The following is a 15,687-nucleotide window of genomic DNA, read 5'->3' as shown; positions in this document are numbered from 1 at the left end:
ATAAACACGCACCGGTGATTTGTCTTCTGGCAAGAAATACGAAATTCCACATTTTTGTAGATAGGAGCTTGAAACTTCTACAATAGGGTTCTCTGATACGCTGAATCTGATGGTATCATTTTCGTTAAGATTCTACGACTTTTAGGGGGTGTTTCTCCCTATTTTCTTAAATAAGGCAAATTTTCTCAGGCTCGTAACTTTTGATGGGTAAGACTAAACTTGATTAAACTTATATATTTAAAATCAGCATTAAAATGCGATTCTTTTGATGTAGCTATTGCTATCAAAACTCAATTTTTTTTTAGTTTTGGTTACTATTGAGCCGGGTCGCTCCTTACTACAGTTCGTTACCACGAACTGTTTGATACATGAACTAGTGCGTTTTGACGAAATTCGCATGATTTTCAAAAAAAGGGGTAAAAAATCCTCGTGATCCAAGTGATCTTAATGAAAACCACACCATCAGATTCAACATGTTAGAGAGCCCTGTTGCAGAGGTTTCAAGCTAATGTCTACAAAAACGTGGAATTTTGTATTTGTTGCCAAAAGAAAGGTCACGGATGCGTATTTATTTGTTTTCTTTTCCCACGGTGATTGTATCGAACCAATGGTCCTAAAAGATCAGGAGATGGCTCATTCGAATGGAAATAAAAAGTTCTAAAGCTCTTTTTAAGTGCACAATAAATGGGAGGACGAATAGCCCCCTCCCACGCCCCCTTTTCCCCCAGAGACATTTGATCAAAAAATTGAGACATCCATTTTATTCAGTACAGTTAAAAATCAAATAAATATGTCTTTGGGGATAACATGACCCACCATTTTCCAATTTTACTCAATTTGCCAATTGTTCATTTATAGTACTCGTTATCGGGAATAAAATGGAATTTTTTGGGAAATATAGAAAACAGAAACTTTTAATTATCTAGCACTAACAAAAATCTATTTGCTAAAATCCGACCAACTTCTCCAAAAATAGACAAACAAAAACAAATGTTTTAGACATTTAGTAGACTTTTTGAAAAAAAAAAAGAAATAAAAACGACTAAAAGTACATTGACTTAGGTACCAAGAACGGGTCTAGAGCCTTAGTAGTTATCACAGGGTGGAGGAACAAGAGGTTCGTGGTCATAACTGAAACAGGGAGGGCTGAACGGTGTTTTGAGGATTACTATGCCAAGCTTCAGCCATTGACCATACCAGTAGGCTATAACTTGCAGAGAATAATTTTCTTTTACTCGTTTTTGCTTTTCTCATGTCATCTTGGATTTTCTGGTGGAACAACATGAAATCGCGGGTATAAAGCCCATGTATACCCATTAAACACAGGGAAAGAAGGTGGTTGTGCGCAGGAGGCTTAAAGATACGATGATTTTCCTTTGTTGAACAAAAGAAAATATAAATAATCATGAAACAAGTTCAAAGCCTATCTAATAGCACAGGAAAGTCATTTCTGTTATTTTGTGGTAGACAGAGAAACATGATTATCACTTCGCCCCGTTTGGACAATTTGATTTGAGAACAACGAAGTTCAAAGAAGCGAGATGAACGTCATTAAAATAGACTTAGAGGAAGAGGTCTTAGTATTTGCTTTTTCTTGAAAACGTCCTCCTTCCTAAAGGAAAATCTCCCTGCCAAGCTTCTTTTGCCGTTTCTCAAGAGCCTCAAGTGTTAGGAAGGTCTTAACCACATTCCCATCCCCAAAGGCCACCGCCAGTAATCCTTAAACATTCAGGTAGGTAGGTAGCACGGAGTGGATGTTTTAACGCCACCCAGGAAATCTTGTATCATCAAGAGGATTAGTTGGTTCTGAATAGACAGATTAGGTTAGTCTATGTCAATTCTGACCTACCTGAATTATAAGGTGGCGGAAAACCACGGTGGCGTTAAAACACTGCTACGCGGTAGCACTACACATGTCAGAAGAATTTAGCAGGCCACTCAACCTAGTGGTACTCCCAGGAAAATGTGTGTTAAAGAGTAGGAGCCTTTGTTTTCGTCCACCCTAAATGTCCTCTGCTTTGCTATTGCCTCCATAGTTTAAATTTTTGGTATTTCGACACGCCTTTGCCAAAAATTTTTTGACGGCTGATAAACTTAAACAAACGTACAAACTTCTAAATTGTATCCTCAATCCGAGGTAGAATCAAAAGTTTATCTTTACTCCTGTGGGTATCTCAAACGGTCCCTAGCATTTGTTTGAAGTCTTCCGACCCGAACACAAGGGGCCTGGGGCAAACTTAGAGTCATACCTACCCTCAACAGAAAGTATGGAGCCGTTGTTCTCATACAATCGAAAAAATAAGCAGTCATTATTTATATTCGTCAAATATTGGCTCATAACCCCTTTGCAACTCTAAAGCCCAAATGATGTCACCCAAAAAAAGTTGTCGCGTTAGGATACACTACCCAAAAGGTAAAGAATTGGTAATGAGACAAAACACGTTATAAAGACGGGGAAAGAATAAGCCTTTTTATGAATGAACAAGTTAAAAAATTCCTAAGGGCTTTTCCTTAAAGCGCTCATTGCTAGCCTTTAGGTAAAAGACTGTTGGTCAATACAGAAAGTGATCACAAATAGGGGCAAGTAGAATTTTCATTGTGATTGTGTTAGCAAGATAGTCTCAATGATGCCAATAAATAATCGTTAAAACTGTATTGGACGTATATAGTGATGGAACATTTTAGGATTGTTTCATAATTAATGGTAGTATATTCTGGTTATTTTAGGTTAAATGCCTTTAATTTTTTTTTTTCTATTTCGCTGTTGATTGGTGAAGGTTAATAAAAACGATAAAGTTACTGAACTGATTGAATCTCTCAAACTAGGCTACTGAGAAATTAGGTCAAGAAAAGTATTTTCGTCAATTGCAACGACCACGTAAATATAAGTCTAAAAACAGAATAGTGAAATTATTTGGCTGTTATAAAAGAGTAAATCAAGGTGCACATTACGAATAGTGAAAAAACTTGATAATTTGGCTAGTTTAACATATTTGATGCAATAGGCTAGGCTATTTTATTGAAGCAGCCTAACCGCACAACAATGGTAAAATACTAAACGATTGATGGAACTGGCCTATCTTAGATAGTATAGCTGTTGAGTTAGGTGCATGAAAGTTTCAGGTTGGATCTAGGCCTAGACTACAGCCCCGATAGTAGGCCTATTCACGAGAAATTTTAAAGTTCTATATCGATAGGCCTACTCATTCCCTATATCTAGGCTAGACTCGGCAAACAAAATAAATTCCTCTAGATTTTGTCTGCTCTTCTTTTGGCTCTAGATTCTGAAAATAATTCTGATGATCTGGATATGATTTTAAAATCATAAGCGTAGATTAAAGAAACCTAGGTGAATAGCTTAGAATATAGCCAAAAGCTTGGCATCTTCATGGAAATTACTTTCTAAGATAACAAAAAGTTCTTCATCAACAATTTTACCCTTTAAATTAGTAAGAAGGATAATTTTCAGATGTTACCTCGTCGACATCCACATCATCGGATTCCGAAGACTGGGCATGTTGGAGGGCCGAAGCGTCGATAAGAAAAACAGGGACGGTAGTTACTTCATTGTTATTAAGTGTTACAACAGCTGTTGTTTGTTGTCGACCATTGCCATCATTATCATCATCCTCATTTCTTTCGTGTTTCTGATGGGACATAGATGAGTTTTCCATTTCCATATCATCGTCCATGTGAGTATCAGACATTTGTTTTCCTTAGTTCAGTGAATGACCGAAAATGTCAACAGAAATAGTTCGAGTTCAATTCGTTGCACAATATTAGATGATCTACACGAAGGCACTTATTGTGTTCAAACAGATATATCACTGAACTGTGATCAAAAAAATCTCGTAAGCAATTCCACGATTTAGCTAAGAAATATACGAAAGTCACAAATATCACAATTTCACAATTAATATAAATAAAACTAAAAATATATATAGTGGCCCTAAGGCAAAAATATGCTATCAGCGAAGCTTGTACAGTACAAGTGAAAGGCCTGAAGCATTTGGGTTCTGCTTACCTGAAGCAAAGCGGGAGAAACTACCCGCCCATTGCAGGTGGGCGGAAAAGGAGAAAAGGTATTTTATAATCCTTGAAGTATTGCAAGAATACCCGTTTGAAACTTAGCCAACCCAAGAGTGTGCATCCAACCAAACTAACTATACGTCTACCCAATTCTTTCCTTTTTTCTGAAAAAATAATATCAAATGTAGAATAAATTAATTGTAAGCGATTTTATTCTTTAGTAGGCTGCTTGGCAAGACGAAGAGCTTTAATCTTGTTTTGCGAGGGGGAGAGTAAAAAGAAGTACCATAATAAAACCACATTCGTGACAGGGGGGGCATACCACCTTGAATACCAGTAAAATTACTGGTATACAAAGGTCTAAACTTTAGTTGAGAAGGGGAGGGGGCTAGTAGCCTAACTAGCTAAATCAAGTCCAGTGTATAGAACTGGCAAGACGAGATAGCCAAATACAATCATTTTCCAGATACTCTAAAATCCCAAGAAGCCCGTTCTCTGGCCCAAATTTTCCAAGTGTTTTTTTTGGAAGAATTTCGAAGGGCATACTATCCCACCCTCATTATAGATACGTACGAATATGGGTAAGTTTTTAGTTTCGTCACCTTCCTGACGTATGTCGTTCTTAAGTAATAATAAAATTATTAGTATACAAAGGTCTAAACTTTAATTGGGAAGGGGGAGGGGCTAGTAGCCTAACTAGCTAAATCAAGTCCAGTGTTTAGAACTGGCAAGACAAGATAGCCAAATACAATTATTTTTCCAGATACTCCAAAATCACAAGAAGCCCATCCTCTGACCCAAATTTTCTAAGTGTTCTTTGGAAGAATTTCGAAGGGTATACTATCCCACCTCCATTATAGATACGTACGAATATGGGTAAGTTTTTAGTTTCGTCAGAAGCGGTCTAAAGTGCGTATGACTGCATATAGCAAGATCCTGATAGTCGCATATTGTTTCTTTGTCATTATTAGAGAAGCGCATCAATTTTTTAGCTTTCTAAAATCCCCCTCCAACGAGACTAAAAATTTGTATAATGGGCTTGCTTATAGGTAACATTACCTATAGAGCGAAGCGTATTAGTCCACGAGCACCGTGGACAGTGGGGCGAGGTCTGTATTCTATATTTATTCAGCAAATAGTGCTAAAACTAAAAAGAAAAACCTCGTACGAGGTTTATTGAATAAATATATAATACAGACCTCGCCCTGCTACCTGCAGGGCTCATAGATCAATACGCTTCACTCTACAGGTAATGTTACCTGTAAGCAAGCCCACTTTACGCATTTTAGTTTGTCCATGGAGGAGGAGCGTCAACTAGAAATAGATGCGCTCCTAGAATTAGCATTTCTAAGTACTATGGTATGGAAACGAGTCTGCTTATCAGCCTTGTTTCCAGTTTAGACAGCCTTTGACGACACTAAACATTTACTCGAATATGTTTCATATTCAATCAACCAGTAGGTATAAGCTACTCGGCTTAATTGTAAATTCGCTTGTTTGTTTGGTCAGAAATTTTGCCCTCTGCCTTTTTCCGATGTGGCGTGTTCAATACCTAGTTTGAAATTGTACGCTTCATGGTTTTAGTATCTTAATCAGATACTAGAAGTTTTTTACCCCGCCAATAAGCATTTTTTGGAAACGGAAAAGGGTCATCTATACCGGCCCTTACGCAAGGAGGGATGTTTCACCATAAAGTTTATAGAACTTCAGGGAAATTTTATGTAGCCTACTTGGTCCGAAAAATTAGGGCGTCCACCAAAATTCTTATTTTTTTTCAAGATTTATGTTTCTTATAGATGATGAACAAATTTCATGCGATAAGTGATATTTGCTGAACATTTTTTGTGAATGCCCCCCCCCAAAAAAAAAATTAGTACGTGCCTGTTATTAAGCTGCATGTAAAAAAGGTAAAAATCCAGATTACGGGCTTCATGCTGTCTTGGAAAGTAGTTGAGTTAGGTTAAAGGGACTTTCAGGAATGAGTACGGGGCCAAAAATGTATTCCCAAGCTGCTATATCTACATTTTCTCGTGTTTAGGGCTCAGCAAATTCCATAAGTAATAGTTCTATACATGCCTAAATTTTAACAAAAAACGTTTTAGCTGAATTTTCAGTCTCTTTCATTGGCTTTGCTTTTTTAAATGCCATTCCTGTTATTTCAGTAGAATTTGAAGCTATATCAAGGTTTTTCCCAAAATTTCAGAAATATGTCTTTAAAACCTTATCAATTGGGATTGAGCAATGGTATGAGGTTCGTAACACTCTTTGTGTGCCTCATTTGAGCAGAAGACCTTTTTTGGAAGGTTGTACTTTTATAACACTAAGATTGTTAAAGGTCATCAATGCCATTGCCCTTTGGAGGGCGAAGGAGTGGAGGTAGGTGCTTTAAAATATCTTCCTATGAGAACATTAAGGTTCTGGATGTATTCCTGAGTTTCATTCACTTAACTCTTATTACTTTTCAACATGGCAAAAAGCCCCTAAACTAAAATTTTACCAACGATTATGGTAACTGTGGTAAATTTTATTAAGGTAAATCTCGGTACTTGTCTGTTATATCGCGTATGTGTAGAAAAGCTAAGTAGAACCGGTTTTCATTGAGCTTGCGATCTCTATTGAATGAAATTTATTAATCATAATGAAATATCACAGAACATGATGAAAATATAATACTTTCAAAACAAATTTGGACTAAATATTCGCACATCAGGACGCGGGTGTAAAGTATAGCGGGTCTGTATGCAAAATGTGTTAGGTACAATTAGTCTGCAACAAGTAAGAATTGTTTTCTAGCTTCACACTGTCCAAATACTTTACCCCACCCCCCTAATGTGCAAATATATACCCCAAACTATATATTTCTGTCTCTTGCCTTTGTATGACGGTAAGCTGAAAGAAACTAATCAAGAAACCGATTCTCTAGTGTGACAATGGATGAAGAACTTAACATAGGCGCTATAACAGAAAAGTACCTAAATCTCTTATATTTAAGAGTAAAGACTTACCTTTTTTCAAATGCGTTCACAAGGAAACTTCAATAAATAAGACCATGCTTCCGGTGCCAACAAAGTTATGCACAACCCCTCTGGCTCTGGGTCATGACAGTTTAAAAATTAGATATTGATTTCTATGCATTTTAATGTGGATAGTATTGACATTAAGGAATTTTAGCTTCCTCTGAGACCTGAAATTCAAATCAAACAGTTCCTGGTAACGAACTGTAAGTAAGGAGCGATCCGGCTTAATAGTAACCGAAACTCTAAAAAAACAGATCGTGGGGATCTGTCAAAGTATACATCAAAAGTTCTGAATGTTATGCTAATTTCAAATATATAAGTTTCCTCAAGTTTAATACTATCCAGCAAAAGCTACGAGCCTGAGAAAATTTGCCTTAATTTCGAAAAAGGGGTAAACACCCCTAAAAGTCATAATATCATAATGCAAATCACCAACAGATTGAACGTATCAGAGAACCCTACTGTAGAGGTTTCAAGCTCTTATCTGCAGAAATGTGGAATTTCACTCCGTGAAATGCACATAAGTTTTTTTGGGCCAGAAGAAAGATCGCGGATTCGCGTTTATTTGTTTTTTGTTTTCCCAGGGGTGATCGTATCGACCCATTGGTCCTAGAATATTGCGAGAGGGCCCGTTTGAACCAAAAAATTCGAGGGCAATTAGGCCCCCTCCCATGCTCGTTTTTTCACAAACTTACGGGATCAATATTTTGAGATAGTCAGTTTGTTCAGCAAAGTCGAAAAATCTAATAACTCTGTCTTTGAGGATGCCTTTATCCCCCACAGTCCCCGGGGTAAGGGCTGAAAGTTATGAACTCTCTCCATTGTTTGCATATAGCATTGTTTATTGAGAAATATACAGACGTTTTCAGGGGAATTTTCCCATGAAGGGGGTGCCGGATTTCCCAGTATTATTTAAAAAAACGATCAGAAATTAATAAATAAACAAGTTTTTTTTACTGAAAGTTAGGAGCAACATTAAAACTTAAAACGAACAGAAATTATTACGTATATGTGGGGTTCTCCCCATCGTCTATGCCACACTCTTTAAGCTAAAGATTTTTTTTTAGTACTTTCAAAAGAGCTTGTTATTCTAATTAAACGGCCTTTGTGATTCAGGGGACATCCTTAAAGAATTGAGAACAAAATTCGAACTTTAGCGTAAAGAGAGAGATATTGATGAAGGGGCGAACCCCGTCATATACGTAATAATTTCTGTTCTTTTTAAGTTTTAATGTTGGTCCTTATTTTCGGTTGAAAAAACTTTTTTTTTATTTAATAGTCACAAAAGTCTAACTTCATTATTATTTTATTCACCTTTCTGGAACTACGGAACAGATTAGCACAACTATGTGAATTTGAGGAAACTGTATGTAAATCGTGATCCAATCAGTTTCCCCACTTTTGTCTTATTAAATTAAGTATGTAATTGGGACAAGGATTAATTAACTTACGGACGTGAAAGTTTACATCTTTCAGAGATAATGCACAAGCGTTAAAGAGTCAAAAGCCTTCCATGGATTTTTTTTGATCACTTTGTATGTAAGACGTGGGCCTACAAACTTGCAAGGGGGTTCATTTGATAAGAATTGAAAGCACCATTACCATTTCTAAGGGCCAAAAGTAAATGGAGGCTAACTAACACTCTTTCTTGACTTTTCCCTGGGTATCCCCGTAACCCCCTATGGCACCGGACCAAATTGGAAAATCGGGATTGATTTGAAACTTTCACGGAGTGTTTGGGGATTTCAGATTATCTGTTTGCGGGCGGGATGAGGGGTGCCCAAAAAACGTTTGTCTCCGATTTGCTTAGAAGTTTTTGTTCTATGAGTTACTGTGGGACTTCTTTTATTACACGGCGCAATACCAAGGTACCGCAAATAAAAAGAACATCAAAAACTGTATCTGTTATATATTAAATAAAAAAACAAGTCTTTTCAACTGAAAGTAAGATCGACATTAAAACGAACAGAAATTACTCCGTACATGAAAGGGACTGTTCCCTCCTCAACGTCCCGCTCTTTACGCTAAAGTTTGACTCTTTCTCTCAACCCTACTTTTTAAAACTACTTTTTTTTCTATTTTCTAGTTATTTTTTTATTATTGTTTGTCTTTTTCGTTTTCAGAACCTGGCCACTCCGTTATTCAAAGAAATAGAAAAAAACTGAAGGTCGTTTTAGGGAGACGAATGAACAGCATTTACATTAACCAAGAAGACCCTGAGGATCACGCAGAACAACCACAAATAGGTTACCAAGGGAAAATAGTGTTTTGTATTACCATTATAGTTGAAAAATAAACTTTCCTTTTGTTGAATTTGTTTCCCAAGATAGTCTGTATGTTTTCAATTCACTGATTACATGTGAAATTAGTTTAAAGATGGGGAATTCTGTCATATATTAAATAAAATTTAATATAAAACAAGAATATGCGTTGCAATATTTTTCCATAGATTTTCAGTTTGGCCGTTATCTTAAATAAAAAGGATAAATCGTTTTGAAACTGAGCTTGGAAATACTGGGAAAATCCCAACTGATTTTGGATTTTAATTAAATTCATTGCTACTGAAAAATTGCTCATTTTTAAACAATAGAAGTAGTATCATTGACTCACAGGAAGCTTAAAATTATTTTCAAATTTTAGAGTATAACAGATTATTCTTCTTTGTAAAGACTAGCTCAAATTTCAGAGATATTCGAACATTTATGAAAAAGTGTCTTAAAATTGGTCTGTTTTTCCCTCTGGCGTCTTTATTTAATCAAGTGGGCAAATGAGTCATTTAAAACCAAGGGCCAAAAGGGTGGTAATTGAATTCATGTTCCCCTTTCGTCCTCATGAAAACAACCATTATGTAACAAAAAGGTGGATATTTCCCACCAGTTCAATTCTGATCCAGTAGCTTAATTTCGCCCAAATCCTGGGGGGGGGCAAAGTTCAAGCCAATTTTTCCAAATCAAGTGAAAACTGAAAATTGAGGCATATAGTAACAAAAAAGGTAATTATATACTAAAAAAACTGACCCGTTTTAATGGATGCTTGAATTTTGCAAGCTTACCTTAGTTTTGAAAAGAATTTTGGAGAAACTAAATTTCAGCTGAGGGGGCAAACTGTGGTCTAGGAGGGATAGTTGCCCCCTCTACCTCATAGAAAATTACGCCCTTGTTCTGGTCTCAAGGCAAAAATGAAATAGAGCTTTTCGTTAAGTTCAACAAGTGATAGATGAGACGAGAGAAAAGCTGAAACTTTTATTGAAAAAATCTAACATAGGTTCTAAGAACAAATCTAACATAGGCGCAAAAACATAGGTTCACGTGGACAGACGACTTCCACCTAGCTCACATCCTCGTAAAAACGGGTTTCAACTAAGCTACACAGGCATCCCTATGTGACGTATCCCCCTAACTAAGCTTAGAACATTAAAAGATTTTCTCTCAATTAATTTTGGCCGTGTTGGCTGAATCAGCGAAGCTAGTTGAGCCCGAAATGTAGACTATCAAACAGTTCGTGGTAATGAACTGCAGTAAGGAGTGACCCGACTCAATAGTAAACGAAGGACTAAAAACGAAATTTTGATACTAATAGATACAGCACACGAATCGGATTTTTATGCTGATTTTAAATATATAATTTTCATCAAATTCATTCTTAGCCTACCCATCAAAAGATACGAACCTGAGAAAATTTGCCTTATTTTCGAAAATAGGGGTAAAACACCCCCCAAAAATCATAGAATCTTAACGAAAATCACACCATCGCATTCAACGTATCAGAAAACCCTAATGTAGAAGTTTCAAGCTCCTATCTACAAAAATGTGGAACTTCGTAATTTGTGTTTAAAATTTTTTGTCTGAGTGTTTTAAAAAGTAGAACTGTGAAAAAGAGTCAAACTTTAGCGTAAAGAGCGGGACGTTGAGAAGGGGACAGTCCCTTTCATATACGGAAGATTGTCTGCTCATTTTATGTTTTAATATCGCTCCTTACTTTCAGTTGAATTTTTTTAAAATAAATTTTGCTAAGAATAATAATAAAATGGCAATCATAAAAAATGTTATGCAATGTAATGAAGCATAAAAAGCAATATAATCAAAAATGTAATTATAAGCGGTCAAATTTGCTTTTCAATATGAATTAAAGTTTCTGTTTAATGATGCATCCTAAATCCTCACTATAAACTCTTTTCTGAGGTGAATAGCGCATTATTCATGGACACCTTGGCATTATATAGTGCTTTTAATGTCTATTTATTTATTTTACTGGAATTATAAAATGGATTGAGTTGTTTGACAAGCTTCAAGCCGATTGGAGGAACCAAAAATGATGTCTATATTTCTGCTGGGAGGATGGTGGGGTTGGACCCACTGTGCGATTCAAATCATTCAGACATGGTGTCACATTTTTACTGTATTTGTACAGAAATTACTCCGTATATGAAAGGGGGTGTTACCTCCTCAACGCCCCGCTCTTTACGAAAATAGCGACGAAGACCACACTGCCTTTCCATAACAAACAAATACAACGTAGAAACAATAGGGAAAGTTTTTTCAAGACAATGGAAATTACTTTCCCTATTGTTGAATAGTTCAACAATTCCCCTATTGTTGTTTCCCTAATGAAAAAACTTTCCCTATTGTTTCTACGTTGTATTTGCCCGCTCTTTACGCTAAAGTTTTTTACTGTTTTAAAAAGTAGAGCTGAACGGAAGAGTCGAACTTTAGCGTAAAGAACGAGGCGTTGAAGAGGTAACAGCCCCTTTCATATGCGGAGTAATCTCTGTTCGTTTTAAGTTTTAATGTCGCTCCTTACTTTCAGTTAAAAAAAAAACTTTTTTTTTTTATGTTTATAATTATACAGATTGAAAATATGTGCATCATTCCAGCTCGAACATAGTATACTATGCCTAAGTTGTTGTCTAAAGACGGTTGTTGTTCAAAAAGCTGTAAAGTATCATAGAAATTATTTTTGTCCTTGGATTTATTAAATAGAATTATTGCTAAAATATTTTGGGATTTTTATTTTAGACCAAAGCTGTACATCACCTAACAACTAAATATTAGAGTAAACTAAATTTAGTTTTTAAGGATGAAACTAAAATAAATTTTTAAAAATTATATTAATTATCATTAAACAAGGCAAAGTTGAGAAAAATACAGCTAGAGCTAAAGGTGACGAAGGGAAAATCGCCCACCGCGCTAACCACAGCCCACCGTAACCAAAAGTTGAAAAACTTTTTTTGAAAAAAAAAATCCCCAATGAGAAAAGGTTGCCATCTGACACTGAATCAGAAAGCTTAACAATTCTTTCGGTTAATCTTAAAAAGTAAAAGTTTATTTGCGAATGGTGATTTTATGGTTATTTATGGTGATCTCGAAAAAGATCCTGGAACCTCTCGCAAATGGTGCCAAATTGAAATAATCAGTGCAACATTGGACTCAACATGATCAAAAACCTTATATAGGACAACTACAGTCCTCCACCTTGAACAAAAAAGAAAAAATTCCTTTTTGCATGGGTAGTACTGATGTGTTTCCCGTTTTTTTTTTTTTTTTTTTTTTTTTTTTTTTTTTTTTTTTTTTTTTTTTTTTTTTTTTTTTTTCCTACTAGCGGGCTAGAGGGTTACCAGAGCATTAGAGAAAAATTTGATAATTCATCCGAACGGAAATTAAAATCTTACCCATGAAAGGTTACGAGCCTGAGAGAATTTGAAAAAAAGGGAGAAACACCCCCTATAAGTCATAGGATCTTAATGAAAATAACGCCATCAGATTCAGCGTATCGGCGAACGCCAAGGTTTCAAGTTTCCATCTGCATAAAAATGGAATTTTGTATTTTTTGCCAGAAAGAAGATCACGGATGCGTGTTTATTATTTTTTTTTCTGGGGGTGATCTATCGACCCAGTGGCGCTAGGATATCGTGAGAGGGCTCATTAGAACAGAAATTCTAGTGCCAAGTTTTTAAGTGACCAAAAAGATTGGAGGGAAACTAGCCCTCCTCTCCATCCCTTTCCCCCAAAATCATCAGATTAAAATTTTGAGATAGCCATCTTGTTTATCATAGTTGAAAGGGTCAGTAACTTTTGATATACCAAGAGCCCCAGGGGAGAGGTCTTTTAAGATATAAAAATCGTCTATTGTTTACGAATAGTATTTGTTATTGGGAAGCATGCATACATTTTAGGGTGGGAAGACGAATTTTCTGCTTTTTTTGTCACGGAGGAAATTTCCATGGGGAAGGATGTTTCCAGGGGGTGAACATGTCAAAAGAAATTATACACTGGGGGAATTTGCCAGAATTCCTATACAAAGTTCTTTTCATATTTCTTGCTTTCTCTTTTCCGTCTCAATTTTACGCGTGGTCTGGTTAAGGGTAATTGTCCTGGATAAATTTTCACCGGGATTGAATTGTCTAGAGTATATATCCAAAGAGAGGGCACTTCTCCGTGGAGGTGGGGCCAAGTTTCCTGGGATTGTTTAAAAAAGATCAGAAATTAAATAAAATAGCTAGTTTTTCAACTGAAAGTAAGGAGCAACATAAAAGCTTAAAACCAATAGAAATTACTACGACTACGAAGGGGGTTGTCACCTCCTCAACACCTCACTCTTTACGCTAAAGTTTGAATTTTGTCTCAATTCCTTAAAAACGACTTCTGGCACACTATGTTCGTTTAATTGGAACAATAAGAAGTTTTTTTCAAAATTACTTAAAAAACTTTAGCGTAAAGAAGGAGGTGTTCATTAGGAGGCAATCTCCTTCATATACGTAGTGATTTCTGTTGGTTCAAAGTTTTTACGTTGCTCCTTACTTTCAGTTTAAAAAAAGTATTAATAAAACTAGTGCAAATACACCAACTGGTGATATTTCCCTATGTTTGCAGGATTATAGAAAACTAGCGCTTCAAGTCCGGGGTTGCCAGTTCATGAAAATGTAGTGGGAGGGGGAAAGAAACCTTAATTATTCATGACTGATGACACAACAATCTATTGTTTAAAATTTAGGGGCTTGTTTTGCTAATTTTCTTTTAACTCTTTTCAATGAAAATAGAAAAAAAGTATTTTCAAAATCTTTTTGGATTGTTATTTTTAGTTATAACCATAAAGATTACAAAATCGGTACTGATTTCCGATTTGAACAAAATACTATCATCCTACATCACTGCTAATAAAGCTGGCCATGGTGGAGGACGGAGTGCATCACGGAGTTAATTATTTCTGCGTTGAGTCAAAACTCAACTTGATTTTACACTGGATGATGACTTAGTTCACTACAGCACTAGCTCAGCCTGTCACACAGCACTAGCTCAGTTTTGATTATTAAATAGTAACAAATTTTGTGAAAAAGAAAAATAGTTTCTTTGAATAAATACACCCGTGACTCTAAATTTAGCATACCCGATTAAAAAAGATATGTTTATTGTCATTATTTTTCCTGTGTTTCGTATTTGGGTTCTGCATATCAATTTTGTGCTTATTTTGAGTTGTAAACGCTATTTTGAATAATTGTTTGTTTCGTGGTTTCGCATTTGAATTTTTTGGCAGATCATCCGTTCAAGTAAATTGTCGGCAACAGTATTTTGTTAGTCAATATTTATCTTTCCATCCAGGTACAAAACTAGTTGCTAAGAAATTGTTAGCAGTAATTGAGATAATCAAGAACACCTATGATTCTGTGACATAAAAGTTTATAAATATCTTCACAGCGGGGAACTGTGAGCCCTAAAATCTGTTTTCTGATTTATAGTTGAATTCTTTACTCAATGACGTCTTAGAAATTGTCCTCCTTGGGGTTACATATGTCTTGCTCTGGTAGTGTCTACCATAGTAATATGGTTTAAAGTATATATGGTATGGTATAATAAGGTAGTAATATGGTATAATATACATTTGTTTACATGTGCTGGAATCGACAAAGAAAATTTTTCTGAAGGGATGGTGTCGGAGGGCCTAATTTGTCCTTCAGACAAGCAGTCAACCATTCTGATGAGAAGTTGTTAGTGCTGGATGATGCTGGAAGAGCCAAGGGCCCAGTTTAGTTCTTTAATTATACAGATTAGGAATCATTGTATCGTTTTAGCTCAAAAATCGTACAAAATGCATATCTTTTTGTTACTTAAATCAACAACAACAACAAAATAAGTTTTTCAACTGAAAGAAAGATTCAACATTAAAACTTGAAACGAACAGAAATTATTAAACATATACGGGAGGTCGCCCCTCCAGAATATCTCGCTCTTTACGCTCCCACACGAAAAATTCTTCCGTGGAACGATCCTTCAACGTAACACCCCCCCTGGCCAGAACCCCCTAAAAAAGTATCTGTGTGCTTCCCAATAGTCAATGCTATATGTCAACAATGGAAAAACTTCATAGCTTTCATCCCTTCCCCCAGGGGCTGTGGGAGTTCAAGTCATTTTAAAAGACATAGTTGTTAGATCTTTCGACTATGGTGAACAAAATGACCGCCTCAAAATTTTAATCGGACGACTTTGGGAAACGGCATGGGAGGGGCGTTAGCTGGCCTACATGGGAGGGGGTTTAGCTGGCCTACAATACTTTTGGTCGCTCAAAAAGGGAGCCAGAACTTTGATTTCTGGTGATGGAGGGACAGAAAGGTCCTTTGAAGTGTGTCTGATGGAGAGACAGGGGTTAG

At 36.1% G+C, this 15,687-nt stretch overlaps 1 protein-coding gene and 1 long non-coding RNA gene across 2 annotated transcripts in view; one reads left to right on the top strand and one right to left on the bottom strand.

Annotated features, from left to right (window-relative positions):
• Positions 1-3,995, bottom strand: part of LOC136033975 (transcription factor AP-2-epsilon-like) — a 109,999-nt gene extending 106,004 nt beyond the window's left edge. The window contains exon 1 of the mRNA XM_065715007.1: positions 3,477-3,995. Within this exon, the coding sequence (XP_065571079.1) occupies positions 3,477-3,707 (231 nt within the window). The 5' untranslated portion in view covers positions 3,708-3,995. The remainder of the gene's footprint in view (positions 1-3,476) is intronic.
• Positions 2,565-9,359, top strand: LOC136033976 (uncharacterized). Its single transcript, XR_010619069.1, has 3 exons — positions 2,565-2,704; positions 3,470-3,692; positions 9,170-9,359. It is a non-coding gene; the product is annotated as an uncharacterized LOC136033976 (long non-coding RNA).
• The last annotated feature ends 6,328 nt before the right edge of the window (positions 9,360-15,687 follow it).

Source organism: Artemia franciscana, chromosome 12, assembly GCF_032884065.1.
Source record: "Artemia franciscana chromosome 12, ASM3288406v1, whole genome shotgun sequence".
In the NCBI taxonomy this organism is placed as follows: domain Eukaryota; kingdom Metazoa; phylum Arthropoda; class Branchiopoda; order Anostraca; family Artemiidae; genus Artemia; species Artemia franciscana.
This window is presented reverse-complemented; position numbering and strand designations above follow the sequence as displayed.